This window comes from Tachypleus tridentatus, chromosome 7 (assembly GCF_004210375.1).
Source record: "Tachypleus tridentatus isolate NWPU-2018 chromosome 7, ASM421037v1, whole genome shotgun sequence".
Lineage (NCBI taxonomy): Eukaryota > Metazoa > Arthropoda > Merostomata > Xiphosura > Limulidae > Tachypleus > Tachypleus tridentatus.
In genome coordinates, this window is record NC_134831.1 from 65,223,294 (window position 1) to 65,244,027 (window position 20,734).

Below are 20,734 nucleotides of genomic sequence, written 5' to 3' on the forward strand. Positions count from 1 at the left end.
GAGAGAAATATACACATTTTTAGTTTTGCATTTTGCAGTTTTCATGATTTGTTTTAGCGTTTTCTACAATTGTGTACGAGGGAAGTAACTTTTCATATCCTAAGATAACATTTCACTAATCATGAATTTACATGAGTCCAGTGGAGGGGTACTCAGGTAGTATGAAATAGATTTACATAAAATAGGAAGGCATGATCAGATAACATTTGTGCATTTTTGTGTTTTGTATTGGTTTTTTTCAGATGTTGAAACACTTGTAACTATCAAATATGGTATCAGTCTTCAAGTTTGCTTGTGATTTGGGTATGTCCTAGTGTTTGAGGTGCCCGAATTTTGAATCGGACGGGTTCAAGTTTACATTTTTTTGTCGCAAAAACGCACGCCACACTATGGGATGCGCTACAAGAGAGACTAAAGTTTGCAATGAGTATTGTTAATTATATGTTTCATCTCGATTTATCAGTTTATAATTAGAAACGGAACTAGTTCTAGTGTAACTTTGAGTGCAAGTTCTAAAAACACAAAATAAACATTTTACTTGAATTATGAATTTTAATAAAATCACCATTAGATTTACCCGTCTTACTGGTTATAATACAGTTTGTTTTAAACCATAAATGTACAATTGAGAATTTTAAAACATTAAAAACATTGAAACAATAAATATTGTACTAGTAAAGAACATATGTTTTTATCCATGTTGTTTGTATGTAGAAGGTAGTGTTATAACCTTCTCGGTTTTAATAGGTTTTAAAACGAAATTTTATTTCTATTGCTAATTGCAAGCATACTCCAATATGTCCTTATATTCTGCAACTAAAATAATAGAATACTAAGCCTCTCTTAAACGCTACATTTTAGTAGGTGACTTTTCATAGAACGTAACATTTTCCAGAATGTTACGACAGAACAGGCACTTGGTTGAACCATATTTGCATTGTTCACTCAGCATCTCAACAACATTATCTGGTAGCTAAAAGAGGCTTAGTCTTTAAGCAGTTGTTATAAGTACTAGATTTTATTTATGTCGTCTACCAACAGGAAAATGTTATGTAAGACTATTGGTAATATCCTATATAATGTGATATATATATAATGCAAAGGAAGAGTATTTCCCTATGAGAATTTTTTATCGTTTATTAACCAGGCTTAGAATTTAATTACAAATTAAGCTGATTATGAATAAGGGTAATACCTGGATTACGAATAATAACGGCTAACCAATAATGGCTTATTATAAGCATGGCTGAGCATTGGTGGACATTTTACAACAAAATGATCGTTTAAAAATCGTCCAGTGCTTATTTTCATATTTACGTACTATTGATATTAAAGACAAAACTGATTTTTACTTTAATTAGAAAGTGTTACTGATAATAACATAGAACCTACACCTAAAAAAATGCTAACATATTTATAATTAGGTTGAAGTTTTGAAGCTGTTAAGATAATAATAAATACTTGGAGACGTCACATACATTGCTAACCACAGAACGGAGATCATCAGAGAACATAATATTCGATCTTTAATAATTTTTCCCATAGAAATTAATAAGAAATGAATTTCTCTTATCACTGATAAACGGTGACTAACTACAAAGGTTGAATACATAGTGACGAGGTAGCTAGGTTTCCAAATAGATTATATGTTATACCGTGAAAGCTACAATTTCGTATCAAGATTTTTAATTACATTTTATGAAGTTTGAGATTTATACAAATTAAAAATTTATAATACGGGCATGCTGTACATAAAGACAAGAACTTGAAATACGTTTTATTAAATCTTTATTGGAAAGAAAATATTCTTTTTTTCTTGCAACAATAAAGTACGCAAGTAATTTAATCGCTTAAAAAACTCTCGGCACAGGTGCCTCACAATAAATAGGAAGATTTCAGCAAACTTATATAACTACTAGTGCAAATAAAAATTTTAAAAACGGTTACTTCAAAACAATCAACAACTGTACTGAAAGTTTTAAAACTTACTGCAGGACATAAAAATATATTCATATGTTTTAAAAGAAACAAGACAGGATTTGACAAAACGAATACAGAAATGTGTAATTTCTCAAAAAGTCCTCGGTAAGTCTTTCATAAGCTAAAGTGATTATAATACTAAAGTTTGGGGTTCAATCCCTGTGGAGAACTCAAAGCAGATAGCCTACTGTGTCGATTTCTGTTAAAATAAACAGAGACATAACTTTCTCACAAATGTACTTGGGCCCGGCATGGCCAGGTGATTAGGGCGCTTGACTCGTAACCAAAAATGCTTACTTTCCAGCCGTGGGGGCGTTATAATGTTACGACCAATACCACTATTCGTCGGTAAAAGAGTAGCCCAAGAGTTGGAAATGAGTGGTGATGACTACCTGCTTTCCCTTTAGACTAACATTCCTAAACTATGGACGGCTAGAGCACATAGCCCTCGTGTAGCTTTGCGCAAAAATTCAAAACATATAAATAAACCTACATACACACAGTTTCTAGCAACGATACAGTAATGTGTTCAATCAAAAAAAATATTAGAACCGACATAGCTTGCACAGCTCAGTTCAGGAGATAAGTAATCTAATGTTGATAGTTTTGGAGGTTGAGCTGGCTTATAGTTTCCAGCTTAGGAAAGTTTGCACTAACATTTCAAAACCTACTTAAAACAAGTTCAAATGTACCAATGCAGTCCGATGTACCTTCTGGAATAAATCATGTTCTTGTGTGCATTTTGTCCTAACTAAATAATAAGTAAGCTTAAAACCCACGTGTATGATAACAATGACATCAAAAGTTAAATAGCAGCACAAATCGTAAAGCTAAATCGCGAAACTGCGTTCACATTCTCAAGGGCACAGCATGGCCAGGTGGGTTAAGGCATTCGACTTGTAACCTGAGCGTCGCGGGGTTCGAATCCCCGTCGCACCAAACATACTTGCCATTTCAGCCGTGGGTGCGTTTATAATGTGCGGTCAATCCCACTATTCGTTGGTAAAAGAGTAGCCCACGAGTTGGCGGTGAGTGGTAATGACTAGTTGCTTTCCCTCTAGTCTTACGCTGCTAAATTAGGGACGGCTAGCGCAAATAGCCCTTGTGTAGCTTTGCGCGAAATTCAAACAAACACATTCTCAAGACCTGAAAAAAACAACATATATTATGATAACATAAAGACAAAAAAATATATAACAGTATAATTGCACATTCTAGTAGCGCTGTATAATTCTATAAGCGTAAATGTACATTATTGTCTTCACAAATCGTATAATGCAATAGTTACTGATTTAGTTAGGACTTGCTTAAAGCAAAATTCAACAAAAACAAACAGATTTTTAAACTATGTACTAATCATTTTCTTCTTTCCTACAAACTTCAGGTGTATATTGGTTTAGTCACAGTTTTGTAGCATTTTATGTAGTAAATACTAGAACAACTAAGCATATAACAGCAATCTGTTTTAGTTTTTCTCTTTTTTTTTCCTTTATAATTTAATAGGAAAGCAAATGTTATTGAAGAAAGGCGTGTTTTTTGTGTTTTTTTAACCTCAAGAAGCTTGGAATATACATTGTGCACCATGATCTTAAAGAGAAAGATATATTTATTAGTTTTTGGAAAGACCACGTTCACTAAACGATATCTTTATCAACTTCTGGGCTAAAATACCCTTGACGTTTGGAATCAGTAATTTCACGTGTACAATAACGCTATACCCTTACAGTTTGAAAACCACCAATCGCAATGAGCTTAATAAGAAATACTGTGGTTTGAGCTTATAACTGTGTTTCCTTTATATATATATTTAACAGATTTAATTGTTTATATGTTAAATTTGTGATTACTTTCTAAGTAGGTTTGATTACAGCACATTGTATTGTAACCATCGAGTGAATAAACAGCTAATTGGAAATGTCAGTACAGTTGTGTGTGTATATACAGGGAAGATTCAGAACTATAAGGACATTTATAGTATACAAGAGTGACGCGATAATGAATTTCATCTACTGGAAGTCTCTACGGAACCAAAGCGTTGACAGATGTGTCATCTGTTCCATAAAATGATACAGAGACATCATTTGTTTTACTGACATTGGAACAGTAGCTACTGAATGCTTCAGGTCGGCTGTCAAGTCTGAGGCTTCCTCTGGGAACGAGAGTGACAGCTCGTGACGATCAGGTGGCTGTGACGACAGAGCACGAAGCACTACGTTGTTCACGGATGAGGGACAAGGAGCCGGTGCTCTGGTTCCTTGCACACTTGCCGAGTGACAGAAAGCGAGCTTTACCGTTATTCAAAGCTAGGTGCATTATTACAATACGTTTATAATGATTCATAGTAAAATTTGTTTTTGTTGACGTATCATTTATGATCCTGGTATTTACGAGATAACATTTTTTTTTCTCTACCACCACCAAAGTGATGAGATTCCATTCATTTTGTGCGTGCATTCTTCCGTAAATTTTTATATGGAGCAAGAGCCTACAAACGGCTCTCGCTAGGCCTATTTGGTGACTCGCTTGATGAAATATAATGGGCCGCGACAGACAAATCGTCAGCCTACTGGTTAAAGAACACACGGTGTTTTGAACCACACCGCTGATTTCACATTTTAGGAACCATCTTACTCTGGTTCCCTAGAGACTAAACTAACTCGGACTGACAGTGAGGTAAACCAAAATTTCAATCATTATTTATTTTAGTAGCAAAAGATGGTTTTTCGTAAATCCTACCTCTGACTCTCAAGAGCCCGGATTTCTTCTATTCTTCAAAAATATCATTTGTCTTCAGTTAATGGGCTCACACAGAAACGGAAGAGAATTTTTAAGGTGGATTTATACCTCTGTTAAATATCATAAAGTGAGATTAATGGTACTAAGTTAGCGCAGGTACCATATAATTTCTCACAGTAGAAAAACGCTATATCTTCATTCAGTGAAAAGAAAGGCCTAAAATCAAGGCAATATTTCAAACAATTCTTATGACGTTCCTTTAAAAATACCAGCATTTAAATCAGTTTAATGAGAGCTTATAAGGTGAATTTTGTGAATAAACACTTAGCTCTTTCTACACAAAATTAAATATTTAAAAAACTCATCTTGATCGCGAAGTTTGTGCTGACAAGATAGAGAGAATATTCATCCAAAAACAAACAATTTTTTTAAATAACTTGAGAATTTCATGCATTGCAGAGAGCCCAAGTATACGCATAACCTATTTTTAGAGGAAAACAGGAATGTGCTTAGAAAAGTAAGGGAAGTGTGTAAACTTTGATTTGAGTGTGTGTATGTTCACTGTTTGTCGTGCATACTTTCACTGGAACTCAGCCTTCGAGATTTGCACATTAAAAATAAATAGCGATAATTTTGAGTTATATGAAATAATACCCGTATACAAATATTTCGTTAAATCCCGTTGTAGCTTATCTGGTCAGTCCATTGAAGTTTTTTCGTTGAATTTCGTGCAAAGCTACACGAGGGCTATCTGCGCTAGCCGTCTCTAACTTAGCAATATAAGACTAGAAGAAAGGCAGATAATCACCACCACCCACCGCTAACTCTTGGGCTACTCCTTTACCAACAAATAGTTGGATTGACCGTCACATTATAACGTCCTCACGGCTGAAAGGGCGAACATGTTTTGGTGTGACGGGATTCGAACCCGCGACCCTCGGATTACGAGTCGAGTGCCTTAACCACCTGGCCCTCCATTAAACAAAGATATATTTTTATGATATCATCCTTTTTGGTTCATTAATATAAACGTAACATTGAAAAATATTTGTTATTAACTTAAATGATATTTTTTCTTGGTTTTATGGCGGAAGTATATCACAAAGAGTTACATTGAATAACTTATCAAAATATAAAGATGATACAATATTTTGTTTCAGATATGCCAAATATACGTTCTTTAATGTCAAGAAATGTTTGAGACTGTATGGCTATCCAGTTAGATTTAACATTCAGTTTTTCGCTCTAAGAACAAGTTTCGGGACTGATAAGAGCAGCTGTACTGGTTATAACAATTCTCACCTTGGTTGATGAGACCACCTATTGCTGATAATCCTACGGTTTATCTGAAATTATGAAAATAAAACGTAGTTCATGTTGAAGTCCAAAACGGATGTGATTAAAAAATAGTCCAAAACATAAATTCTCAGCATGACTGACCTGAACGGTTATACGGCTGAAAATTGTATTTCTTATCTGAACTGACGTAAGCATTGAGACCGTAACAATATCTATTAAGTAAGTGGTGCAAACATTTTATGTGAAAAGTACGTTTTCCATCTGAATTGAAGAGGTACGAAAGCTCAAAATAATCAATATTGTTTTTGTTAATACCTAAAATGACTACAATCCTCAGTTGGATCAACGAGAGAATGTCTTCATAATGATATCAATAGTAAATATAGCCGTTGTAAATACAATCCTCAGCTGGATCAACGACAGAATGTCTTCATAATAATATCAATAGTAAATATAGCTGTTGTAAATAAAATCCTCAGTTGGATCAACAAGAGAATGTCTTCATAATGATATCAATACTAAATATAGCCGTTGTAAATACAATCCTCAGCTGGATCAACGTCAGAATGTCTTCATAATAATATCAATACTAAATATAGCCGTTGTGAATACAATCCTCAGCTGGATCAACGACACAATGTCTTCATAATAATATCAATAGTAAATATAGCTGTTGTAAATAAAATCCTCAGTTGGATCAACAAGAGAATGTCTTCATAATGATATCAATACTAAATATAGCCGTTGTAAATACAATCCTCAGCTGGATCAACGACAGAATGTCTTCATAATAATACCAATACTAAATATAGTCGTTGTAAATACAATCCTCAGCTGGATCAACGACAGAATGTCTTCATAATAATATCAATACTAAATATAGCCGTTGTAAATACAATCCTCAGCTGGATCAACGACAGAATGTCTTCATAATAATATCAATAGTAAATATAGCCGTTGTAAATACAATCCTCAGCTGGATCAACGACAGAATGTCTTCATAATAATATCAATAGTAAATATAGCCGTTGTAAGTACAATCCTCAGCTGGATCAGCGACAGGACATCTAGTAAAACATACCTGTGTGTATATACAAGTAAACTGAGCAGGTGAGGTATATTAATTGAACACTTTATCTTGTATGTGAACTATTCAAAATTGCATCATGCACCAAACGCCCAGTCCAGTAAAACGTACATGCATATGAAACTATATATACAAGATGTAACTACATCAGACTGATGAGAAGGCCTTGGCATAGCCAGGTAATTAAGGTATTCGATTCGTAATCTGAGAATTGCGGGTTCGAATCCCCGTCGCACCAAACATGCTCGCCCTTTCAGCTGCGAGTGCGTTATAAAGTTACAGTCAATCCCACTATTCGTTGGTAATGACTAGCTGCCTTCCCTCTAGTCTTACACTGCAAAATTAAGGGCTGTTAGCGCAGATAGCCTTCGTGTAGCTTTTCGCGAAATTCAAAACAAATCAAACTAATAAGATGTGTAATAATTTGTGTAGGAAATTTCATAGTACAATATTTACATTATTAAACAAAATATTCGTTATTGATTGGGCGGTGGTGTTTGCTTAAGTGTTTCTCCAGCTTTGAACTGATTATTTGTTTTGAAAAAAAAATCCTATATCATATATTCTTATCTTTCTAGTTACTCAATTTAATTATGCAGTAGCTACTTCAGGGCAATATTTTTAGTTGTATGCGCAAGACTAGCGATAAAAAACAATGTTTTTAACGTATTCTCCTTAACGTTGTACCGTATCTAAAAGGTAACCATCTAAACACAAGCTGTTGTTATATTTATATAGAACTAATGACTTCATTACAAAACAAAAAAAATTAAAACTAAATACTAAAAGAAATTAATCGTGTAAGATAGTGCTTGTTAAGATGTGTGCATTATTCACAATCTGCACCTGAATCAAAACATAAATGTTATAATTAATATTTGCTGATCTAGGTCATGTTGGATACCTTATAGATCTCAGTTATAAAGCTATGTGCTATAACTGCACTATCAACATTTTTACCTGTTAATAAAGAGATATTTCGATTTCAGTACACTTTCCTAAACTTTCAAAATAAAACTAGAAGCAAAGTTCAGTTTAACAGTAGGAGAATAACCATACCAAACAAACTCGTCTGGGGTTTATTCTTGAAAAACAACATGAGGAAAGATATTCCATTGTGAGATTCAACCTATGCTAAGTCCAGAAACTATTCCAACGTGAACATAAGTGGAATATTGCGTAGAATTTCAGTTTCTGCTCTAAATCACGTTCTATCCGAGGCTTCAGTATAACAATAAAATAAAACGTGTATTATATTGATAAAAGCACCAGTTAAATATGTACAACATTCAAATTTAAAATAACAAACATACCAAACACATATCACCTGGATCATTAGTTTTATAAAGATGGAATGTTAATTGTAGCAACCATGTAAACGTTTTCTGCATAACGCAATAAATAATACGACAATTTGGTAAACCGAATACCACCGTTAACTTCAATATAAAGAAACACATTCCGTTTGTACGTTAATTATAACAACCGTATAAAACACATAATATATATATATACCATCTCTTGATTCAGCATGAAACTGTATTCAGTAGAAACAGTCTTCGTCTTTAGTATAATAACCATGTAAACCACACACTTTGCTATAATAAACATGTAAATAATATACCTTTCCTGACTTCAGTATCATGGTTGCATATAACATATATTGTCTCTGGCTTCAGCATAGCTCCTTTATAAAGCATATATGCTATCTAACCTCAGTCTCATAACCATATAAGACATATACCACCTCTGACTTCAATATTACAACTACATGAGACATATATCGCCTCTGGTTTCAGTATAACAACTTTATAAAACATATACTGGCTCTGACTTCAGTATAACAGTCTCTTAATTACATAAACCATATACAGTCTGTAATTTTGGTATAACGACCATATAAAACATATACCAGTATAACAATACCAAATACCACATGGTTGAGTACGTTATGTTAAAGCGATCTTGAATATGCGCGTAAGCTGGTCACGTGATAACTACAGCCGATATAACCTCAGAACTGCAATAAGACTTTTTTTTTTTCTGTCAGATCATAGGTAGTGTTGTACAACCCAATCTGATCATCTTGGGTAATGGTATGTAAAAGCCCTTTCTTATGCAAAAATCCTAGATCATATATTCTTATCTTTCTATTTCTTCAATTTAATTACGTAGTAGCTACTTAATGTTTTAATTATACACCCAGAACATAAATATTGCTCATATTGGGGATTTAGATTTTCCAAGACAGGGATATTCCTTGAATGCAATGGTATTAGAAAACAAAGGAATGTGGATTAGCTTGGGGTACCAGGATCATCTAGAAAAAGACCTACAAGAAGTACCCTTAGCTATACCCCAGAATACAATACGCAAAATAATATGGAATAAATAATCAGTCTGGGAAAATAATATAAGTCATATGTATACAAGTTACTTCCACCACATATATATAGTCAATTGCTGTATGAATTCAGACAGTTTAAAACGTTTATTCATGCTACTCCATACAAAGACATACTGGTCAAGTCACTGTACGCAACATCTAAGGATTTTTATGAGATAGGACTGTTGACATGGGTGGAAAAACCGACGCCCTCGTACACTAGATTGCTTATAGAAAATACACTTTAATTCTGACGAGTAAATTATCAAATAGATGCAAATCTGATGTAACTTGAACTAGCATCTGGTTAGTGGATACAAAACTTGCCTTAGCTTTGACTAACGTAAAATAAAGAGAAAAAACCTTTCACAAGTTTGACTAATCAGTATTTTAGGATATTGAAAATTCCCATTTTTATCTCTGACTGCAGAAGGAAATTACACCAGGTCTGTATAAAGAAACACCTACCCTAACTCTGGCTTCAGTCAAGTTGGTCCACATGGCTATCTCTTCTCGGGTAGACATGTCTGGATATCTGTTTCGAGCGAACGTAGCCTCAAGTTCTTGGAGCTGTTGACTTGTAAAGTGAGTTCTTTGTCGTCGCTGTCGTTTCTTCTTTTTAGGATCGTCGTCACCAGAATTTTCCTGACTGTCCATGTTTCCCTGACTTGACTTTTCACTGATGGTCCCTGAGTCTGTAGGTTAATTAAAACACGTTAAATACAGAGAACGTGAAACATAAATTTAGATACCAGCTATGGTACCATCATGTACCAGCATATAAAAACCAACAAAGAGTCACACTGTTTGGTTTGAATTTTGCGCAAAGCTACACGAGGATTATCTGCGCTATCCGTCCCTAATTTAGCAGTGTAAGACTAGAGGAAAGGCAACTAGTCATCACCACCCACCGCCAACTCATAGGCTACTCTTTTACCAACGAATAGCGGGATTGACTGTAACATTATATCGCACCCACCGCTGAAAAGGCGAGCATGTTTGGTGTGACGCGGATTCGAACCCGCGATCCTCAGATTACGAATCGAGTGCCTTAATTACCTAGCTATGCCGGACCGTGGTCACGGTGTTAAGCTGGTAGGTTTAAAAACAAAAAGAGACTGTGAAACATATAAATATCAACTATGGTACTAACATGTGCGAATGTATGAAAAACAACAAACAAACGGACACACTGATAACTTGGCAGATAAATAAATAGCTTCACAAAGAGACAAGAAGAAAAGTAGTCAGAGAGATAAATATAAAAATAGACGAAGGTATAAACCTAGTCATATATGCTTTTGTTTATAGAAAAGTAGAAAAACCAGTTACAACAAGAAAGGACAAATAGATAACCACACACACACACAGTTCGAGCGTTACGTACATTCAGTCAGAATTAAAATAATTTGCTATTGTAAAGATATGTAAGACAGAGAGACAGATCAAAGGAGTAGATAGACAAACTCATAGCTAAAAACAGAAAGACAAAATAAGGAACCAGAATTGAGATCGCCTTATCATAACGTTAAAGTTGAAAATGGCTCCACTTCTCGAATTGTTTGAACAAAAACTCTAACCAAATATAAAGAAACAAAATCTACATACGTAAAAACATTAGCCATCACGTTCAAAATGTATAGTTTTGTTTGATAAAGATCTAATCCAGAAACATGTCTTGAAACAAGTTATAACAAGACTATTTAGTCTTGAAACAAGTTATAACAAGACTATTTAGTCTTGAAACAAGTTATAACAAGACTATTTAGTCTTCAAACAAGTTATAACAAGACTATTTAGGATAAACATGAAAACTGTCGAAACAGTGGCATCGTACTCTACGTTTGTGGTTCGTTTGGATTAAATAAATAATCGTTTCAATGTAATATCATGTGATCTGAGATTATGTTAAAGATACGAATCTATATATATAGAATAGTACTGTCTGTTGTTTGTTCATATAACTACTGCGCAGGATAGATATGGATCTTCACCATAATTTGTGGAAGTTTAATTGGTCCAAGCGGGGGTACATACAGATTTTCAGTTTTCCATATTTTGCGGTTTTTATCAACGTTTTCACCACTATTTCCTCCATCCTAGATGGAGGTTTACTAAATTTAGTTTGCAGATTCATTCATACAAATGTTCAGTTTTGCATTTAACAGTTTTATAGGAGTTTTTGTGTTTTTATAATTACATATAAGGGAAGCATCTTTTCACGGCTTAAGATAACCTTTCATAAATCATGAATTTACGTATCTTTCATCCGTTAGACGGGAACTCCAGCTAGTTAATAATATAATTGTTATCACTTTACAGAATCGCTAAGCTTTACATAAATATCTGTAGTACCGGTTTTGCATATTATAATTGTTGATACAATGAAGTAAATAACAGAGAATTCTCAATAGCCGCGGCCGTAATTAGATCTCAAATCATTTAAAAGATGCAGCTGTGAGTTAAAAGTTTATACTTGAAAAACAACAACACAATACTATTCTACGAGCTGCTATAATGAGGCTAAAAACACAGATCATGAAATATATCTTCCGTACAAAATCCTGTTCTACAACTGCTGGTATAGTATATAAGATACTAAAATCTAAACTCTCTCTGCGTGTGTGTAAATATTTAACATTTTCAGTTTCAGTTTTTGCCTCTGTTTTATCTGTTTAAAATTGTCATAAATTAGTAAGATAGTGTGGATCTCTTTACACAAACCATCATTTCAGAAACGAAATGGTTTGTGTTAATCAAAAAATAACCTGAAGGTTATTTGTTAATTAAGTATGAAGTTTTACGTTAAACCAACGTATGTTTACTTTTATGAAAACAAAAACTTACTATACTAAAAAATAACAGAATTTAAATAACGCAAGAAAGTAGTGCTTACAGAGCATAGTGTTCAAAGCACAACAAATTTACTTTTCATAAAAGTATGTAATTTATTTCTTGTGAAGACCAGCTTTACGTTTCGTTTTTTTGTGTTTTTTTTTGAAATCTTATATTACGAATATCTGTTTATCAATCTATCAGTTCTGGATGCCTTTCTCTGCCATCGAACAGATGATATAAGATTATTCTCAATATTTAAATTACCACAACATAAATATGGGCTTTATTATACAGTGTTTAACTAATGTACTGTCATTACTAATGTACTTTGCCAAAATATTAAAAGCTTTCTCAGCATGTTAATCACTTACTATAACAAGGAACGTACAGATATCTGTGTACAATCTAGATATGTTCTAATCATGTTATTATGTCGAAATCTATTAGGTAGCAAAGCAGCAATTCGCCATCGCTGAAATATATAGGCAACTAAAACTGTTTGACAACAGATAAAGCCTTATAATTATTATACGTGACAATTCATATGTAATCTCAAACACAAGTGCTGCGACCTGTGGTAGCTATAGCTGCGAATAAAACACAAACAGTAACATGATATCATTCGACTTGGGTATCTTAATTAGTTTTCCCAAAACTCCAGGGTGACATTGCTTGTATTCTACCATGTTTTGGTATTATGTGTTCCTTTGTGAGACATAAAAATTACCAGTACGCATGACCACTGCCACTTTAACCAGATTTTGTCTCCCTGAAGACTTGTTATGACAGAGACCGAAATAAACGATAAGAGAATGGTTTATAGTAAATCCAAAACCATCCTATTAGAAATCAGAAAAATTACAAACTGTAGGGGAATTAGTTACAACTCATATTTGTATTCTATTAAGTACAGGATATGAGATTGCTTTGCTTAAAGTTATGAGCAAATATAATCCGATAAAGTTTGTTTTATAATGACTTTAGTTAATGAGCATTGAAAAACAAGCTAATTTCTCTATAACAGCACCAGATTATTCACATTCAAAAACAAGTTAATTTCTTTATAATAACACCAGATTATTCACATTAAAAAACAACCTAATTTCTCTATAACAGCACCAGATTATTCACATTCAAAAACAAGTTAATTTCTTTATAATAACACCAGATTATTCACATTAAAAAACAACCTAATTTCTCTATAACAGCACCAGATTATTCACATTAAAAAACAAGCTAATTTCTCTATAACAGCACCAGATTATTCACATTCAAAAACAAGTTAATTTCTCTATAATAACACCAGATTATTCACATTCAAAAACAAGTTAATTTCTCTATAATAACACCAGATTAGTTACATTCAAAAAACAAGCTAATTTCACCAGATCGTTTTTATACGATTTGCTTTACAATTGTCTAAGACTATTTGTTGATCACTAATATTTTACATCATCATCTGTCTGAGCGACGAGGTCGGAGCCATTTTAAAGTTTAAGAGTAAACGTCTCGAAGTTTGAACTACTGACCCTATGGAAGGCTATCAGACAGCAGTACCCTCCGTCACAGAAGAGTATTATAGTCAAGCCTTAAACCCTGCATGCTAAACACTTGGCCACACCTGGCAAACGTACATATGTAAATTAATAACATGTTTATTCGAATGTAATAGCCGTCAACTACATGTTTTACTTAAGGCGCTTAAATGACATTGATAAAAATTCATTATGAAAAATGCCATAAGATTACTCATAACTTCACAGTCATTTTTATTCAAAATAATTCATACGCGACTGAAGGTTCTATTGAAAACAATACTAACTTTATTAGCTAAAGTAAAGTCGCAGCAGCCAAACATCTATTTTCCAAACCGATGACAGTTCTTATCTGCTCTTAAAGAGTTTCCAAACACAAGCTGTTGCAGAGAAGAAGAAAAACAGATATAAGAGTCTCACATCTCTGTTTTCAAATCCGACGCTAATACTATTCTATAACATTATTTCAAAGGATAATTTAAAGGACTATATATTTAGGTAAAGTATTAGTTACACTTTAACGTAGGTTACATTTCACTTGCAACATTGGTTAGGAAGAATGCATCCTACGCCTTTATAGTGGAAAAGCAAGGATACACAGAGATTTATTATACATGTCTCTAACTGCTTCAAAGACATACAAGCTTCATATTGTTTACATTGGAACTCAAATATATAGATAAAAAAGGTATTATTATGTTGTTATTTATATATATCATGTTGCCGTGACCACACCCGTGGGTTCGAACTTGAATTTATGTATTTTACCTATGCCAACCTCGCAGAACTGACTAATACAACACATGCGATCCAGACTTCAACTATTCACGTGTTATAATTGTCAGAGTAAAATATTTCATTGTGACAAACATATCTAATACATAATAGACAAAAACGTATAAAACTTACATCTGATCCAATTATGGATTAATCTCTGTTGAGGTATATCGATATTGTTACACTTGTCCTCTTTTGTTTCTCGCAAATAAACAGGGTTTTCTGTTGTTTGATTCAAAACTTCGCCTTGTTTTTTGACAAACATCAAAGTCGTTCGAAGCTGCCCTTACAGCAAGAGGACTTATGATAGAATAACATTCAAAACTACTTATAAAATAAATGTTTTATCCTTGCGCAAATTTTTTTAAACTTTCTTTACCCAACATCCAACAAGTGGTGACTCGATTCTCTAACTCACTGTTTTTTAAAGGAGTTATAAACTCTATAAAAAAGTGGTGTATTAACCTTTCTTATATACTTGTTATATGTACCTTTCCAAGTAGATAAAATGTTCAGTTGATAGTTTAATAATGTTGATAAGGATAATCGTTACTACATGCATATGTCCTGTAAATGTTTGTCGTGTTTAACTCTTGACTGAAATGGATGGTTAAGACGCGTATCTAGAAGTTCATTGATGTATAACTATACAGTCATATATCATAAGTCCTTATACAAATAAAACGTTTCAACATAGTAGCATCGTAAATATTTTTTTACGGTTAGCTTCAGTAAACATTTATAATAACGAGGCTACTGTATATATATATAGATAAATAAATACATACAGAGTGTGTAAAAGTAAAGTGTTTTGTGCTGTTATAAAAGAGTATTAGATTAAAAGAGACTGCTTAAACACTTTACCCTTTTTACTTGAATAAAAATTGTTATTATTAACTGTTCTTTGGTATATATAATATTATAGGCATTGCCAATTGTGATTTTTTATTATCTTAGAGCCATGATGGTCCTAAGTTACCAAGCTATATCGTTATATAAAATGTAAACAAATAACCATGTTCAATTGTTTATTCTATGTAAGTTTTATGAATGTTTACTGGTTGCACTTTATCATCAATGACTTCTGATCAAAGCAAACTAGTGATGCAAGACTGAAATGAATCTATTATTTAACTAACGAAGGTAATTTAATGTGTTACAAAAAATAAAATTTATAATGAAACAGATGCACTGCTTCATCAGTTGGTTATCCTCACTGTTATTTATATTTTGTGCCGTAATTCCAACGATATCTCTGGACATTCGGTCAGCTTAGAAAGTTCAGATGTTCCTAAGATAATATACTAAACTAACGACGTAAAAACTATTCTAATTAGTGCGCCACATACTTTTACTCTCCTACGTAGACGCCATTTCGAGCAACCTCATAAACGCTACCATTTATTTACTTGTTTTAGGAAATGCTCAATGGACTACTTGTGCTATGCTCATCTCAGGAATTAAACCCCCAAATCTTATAGTTATAAACCCTCAGATTTATCGCTAATTCACCGGAGGAGCTTTTAAACTAGCTAAAACAAGAGTCTTAAGCAGTAATTTATAAAACAAATGTAATATATAAACGCGACACACGGACAAGGCATAAAATGTTATCTTTAAACTTGCAAAAATAAAGAAAACACACGAAAAAGACTATGAAACGAAACCTACCCATAAATATTTCGACGTTTTCCTGTGACACATATTTTATAAAAGTATAGGTCGAATATTGTTGAAAACATCACAGAAAAGATAACATAGGCCACGAGCTGTATGACACACTATTTGATTTTTATCTATTAGTTGTACATACACACACACATATATGTATACAATAAACAAAAACAAGACCAAACAAAAATTTAAAATGCTACACCAATCAAAAGGATTCTCATGATATAGGTTATAATGTAGGATATAAAACGTACACTAGGTTTTGGAGGTAACTGCGGATGTGGGACCCACGTTGCAATGGGGATACGCTGTTTATCAGTCTTAACCTCCGTTTGCTAGTCGTATATAAAGAATTTCATAAATAATAAAATAAACGAATGAAATAGAAATTAGGAGAGCCAGATGTCGGTGCTCAAGCCCACAACGTTCAACATGGGAGGGTAACTGGTCTCCAAAGTAAAGAATAAGAAAATAATCGTAGTAACATATTACCACTTGAGGAGGCCCGGCATGGCCAAGCGTGTTAAGGCGTGCGACTCGTAATCTGAGGGTCGCGGGTTCACATCCCGGTCGCGCCAAACATGCTCGCCCTTTCAGCCGTAGGGGCGTTATAATGTGACGGTCAATCCTACTATTCGTTGGTAAAAGAGTAGTCCAAGAGCTGGCGGTGGGTGGTGATGACTAGCTGCCTTCCCTCCAGTCTTACACTCCTAAATTAGGGACGGCTAGCACAGGTAGCCTTCGCGTAGCTTTGTGCGAAATTCCAAAACAAACAAACCACTTGAGGGTAAGTAAGATAAATAAATTTACCTCCTGAAGTTGGCATTCCAACCCTAATATAGTGATAAGACACTAATTAGTAGCCCAATATACAAATTATAATGTCACTGTCAATCCCACTATTCTTTGGTAAATGAGTAGTAGCTCAAAGAGTTGGCGGTGGGTGGTGATGACTAGTTGTCCTCCCTCTAGTCTTACATTGCTAAATTAGGGACGGCTAACGCAAATAGCTCTCGTGCAGCTTTCACGAAATCAAAAATAAACAAATAAGTCAATTTACAGAATCTAAACAAGCCTTTATGTGCGATAAGATTTTCATCCGCATAAAAGTAGTTCCAAGTTATTTAAATAGCCTTATTAACAACTGAAAATACATATCAGACTTTTATTAAAATTTCCTTAATTTTTACTTCTTTATATTTATTTAATATATTCTTATATTTATAAGAGAATTTTAAAATAATTGTGTTTAGAGTTTCTTTACTAAATCCATTGAATATTAATTTTTACACAAATATTTCAGTGTTATAATAAAATATCTTGTTTTATTTTACTGTTGAGTATTAATATTCTATACATAAATATATATACGACTGTAAATTACCTAGTTATAGTCTTAAGAGTACTTGTTTAAAAGCATATGTAAGAATTACTCATGTAAACAATTGTCTAATCGTATCTGTTGAGTGACTTCAAGATCAGCTATACAATGTTTGATCTTTTAAACAAATTATTAAACTAAATTATAAAATATCTTATCAAATACAGATTATTTTAAATCTATTTATACAGGGATACAAAACTAACAACTTATCTAAAATCAACTGTAGAGAATCTGACGAAATAAGCGCTTCTTAAACTAAGTTGTACAGTATCAGATGAAGTCAACACTTTAACTGCACAAATATATCTAACCATTTATACACTTGCCTTCTACTGTATAGTATACGAGACTTATAAATGTTTGTCTAAATTCATCTGCACGGTATCTGAACCACGTAAACAATTTTCTAAACACAGCTGTACGATATCTTACAGTATCATAACAATTTCTTTAAACTTAAATGTCGTATCTCAACATATCAGCACTCACCAAACTCTTCTGTGTTACTTTTATTAGCACACAACCTTTTAGTCTATTTAGCCTCTGTTGTACAGTCTCTTGACCCCATGTAAACATTTATCTAAACTCTGTTGTACGTTATAAACGCTTGTCTAAGCTCTACTGTGGTGTATCTTAACAATATAAACATTGGCCTAGCCTCTGTTGTGCAGTCTCTTGACCCCATGCAAATATTTATCTAAACTCTGTTGTACGTTATGAACATTTGTCTAAGCTTTACTGTGGTGTATCTTAACAATATAAACATTGGTCCAGCCTCTGTTGTACGGTATCTGAACCCCATGTAAACATTTATCTAAACACTGCTGGGTCTCACATACGACCTTTATTAGCATTTGTCCAGCCCCTGATGCATAGTATCTTGTTTGTTTGTTTTTGGAATTTCACGCAAAGCTACTCGAGTGCTATCTGCGCTAGCCGTTCCTAATTTAGTAGTGTAAGACTAGAGGGAAAGCAGCTAGTCATCACCACCCACCGCCAACTCTTGGGCTACTCTTTTACCAATGAATAGTGGGATTGACCGTCATATTATAACTCCCCACGGCTGATAGGGCGAGCATGTTTGGTGCGATTGGGATTTGAACTACGACCCTCAGATTACGAGTCGAACGCCTTAACCCACCTGGCCACGTATAGTATCTTAACAATATAAATATTTGTCTAGCCTCTGCTGTACGATATCTTAACCATAAAAACATTTTTATAAATTCTACTGTTTGTTGGCTTAGCATGGAAACATTTGTCTAAACACAACTACATGATTTTATGACTATAAATATAAACAATTGTATATAAACTCAACTATATAGTGTGTGTTTTCTTATAGCAGAGCCACATCTGATTATCAGACTAACAATGAGAGAATCGAACCCCTCATGTTAGCGTTGCAAATCAGTAGACTTACCGCTGTACCAGCGGGTGACCAACTATAGGGTTGCTCGATTATAAATATATATAAGCACTTGTGTGTAAATTAAACTGTGTCGTATCTAACCATATAAACACTGCATTATATCAGCCCTTCACGTTTAACAGTTTCTTAAAATAGTTTAACATTTAATGAACGGTCGGCATGGTTGGTCAGGTGGTGAGGGGCTCGACTCGTAATCTGAGGATCGCGGGTTCGAATCCTTGTCACACCAAATATGCTCACCCTTTCAGTTGTGGGGGCATTATAATGTTACGATCAATCCCATTATTCATTGGTAAACGAGTAACCCAAAACTTGGTAGTGGGTCGCATTCCCTCTAGTCTTACACAGCTAAATGAGGGACGGTTAGCGCAGAAATTCAAAAACAGAAAACAAGCAAACATTTAATGAAAAGCTAATTGAACTAACTGACCCATTTTCAAAGAAGATGTTTTTTTTTTAAATACATCCACTCAGAGTTACTTTGTTTCTTCAATGTACATAAGATTTCTGTCACTTGTCTTCAATATACGGGATTGACTGTCGCGCCTAAAGTGCAGAGCGTATTCAGTGACATACCACGGGCTTAAACCCTGGGCTTAAAATCCACAACCCGAAATACTAACTAGTATTCCACAATCTGTCCAAAGTAAGCGTGGGAAGATGTAGTTCGTGATTCAAGAGTAATATGCTCTCCGCATTCTAACTGTGTTTATCGCAAAATAACCAATATAGAATCCTACTGGTTGCGAAACTTAATTAAAAGGTAAACCAAAGACGCGCGCACAGAGAAAAACAACAACAATTTTCGTTGGAAAATATCAAGTGGAAAGCTGACTATTTATATGGTCAGGTTGTGTGTCAGAATTAACTTTCTACGTTGTGACCTTTCCATTCCCAGATGACCTTGACCTGCGATAAGCAAAATTTAAGAAGAATATGTCGTAATGATTCTTTTTATTATTACTGACTTCACTGATCATCTGGTATAACTAACCACTTGACTAAACTTGAGTTTTACACGTTCTTACGTGTGTATTTCTAAATGCAGACACGACACAATACGTTGTCCACTTGTAAAGGACATGGTAATGAAATTAAGCTGTTATTTTGTTATTGGACTTGAACGTGAAACACTGGATAGCACATCAAAAGTCCCATTTACTATTCAGAACCAGCACTGAAAAGCAGCACGTTTTATCATTTAAATGTTACTTCAAGCATAAAAAAGTAGGTGATGTTCAGATGGATGAATAACCATTTATATATCCCATTCAAATGTTTGTGTAACGCTGATATCAAGCGTTAATCACTCCAGAACAGTTGTCCTTAATTAATACGAAGTACGAATATTTTGCCCATGCTCTCTCAGAAAACGTGGTTGTAGCTAATCCACTCAAACTGTAAGATTGACGCAAAAGGAAAAAAAAAAGAAAGACGAACTGATAAAAAAAAAAAGAGTTCAATTAACGTGTTAAAGCCAAGGAAGTACAATCTATTTACATATCGATTCTTCCCATTGTACCACGACATCTTGCTTGCTCGCTGGAGCTACTCTTTCATGTAAATCTACTCAGAGAACACATTACATTCGTTTTCAATTGCTACT

At 33.9% G+C, this 20,734-nt stretch overlaps 1 protein-coding gene across 1 annotated transcript in view; it reads right to left on the bottom strand.

Annotated features, from left to right (window-relative positions):
* The window catches only part of LOC143255846 (pituitary homeobox x-like), a 54,377-nt gene that overhangs the window by 21,056 nt on the left and 12,587 nt on the right, over window positions 1-20,734 (bottom strand). The window contains exon 2 of the mRNA XM_076512167.1: window positions 9,957-10,183. Coding sequence (XP_076368282.1) covers window positions 9,957-10,183 — 227 coding nt within the window. The remainder of the gene's footprint in view (window positions 1-9,956; window positions 10,184-20,734) is intronic.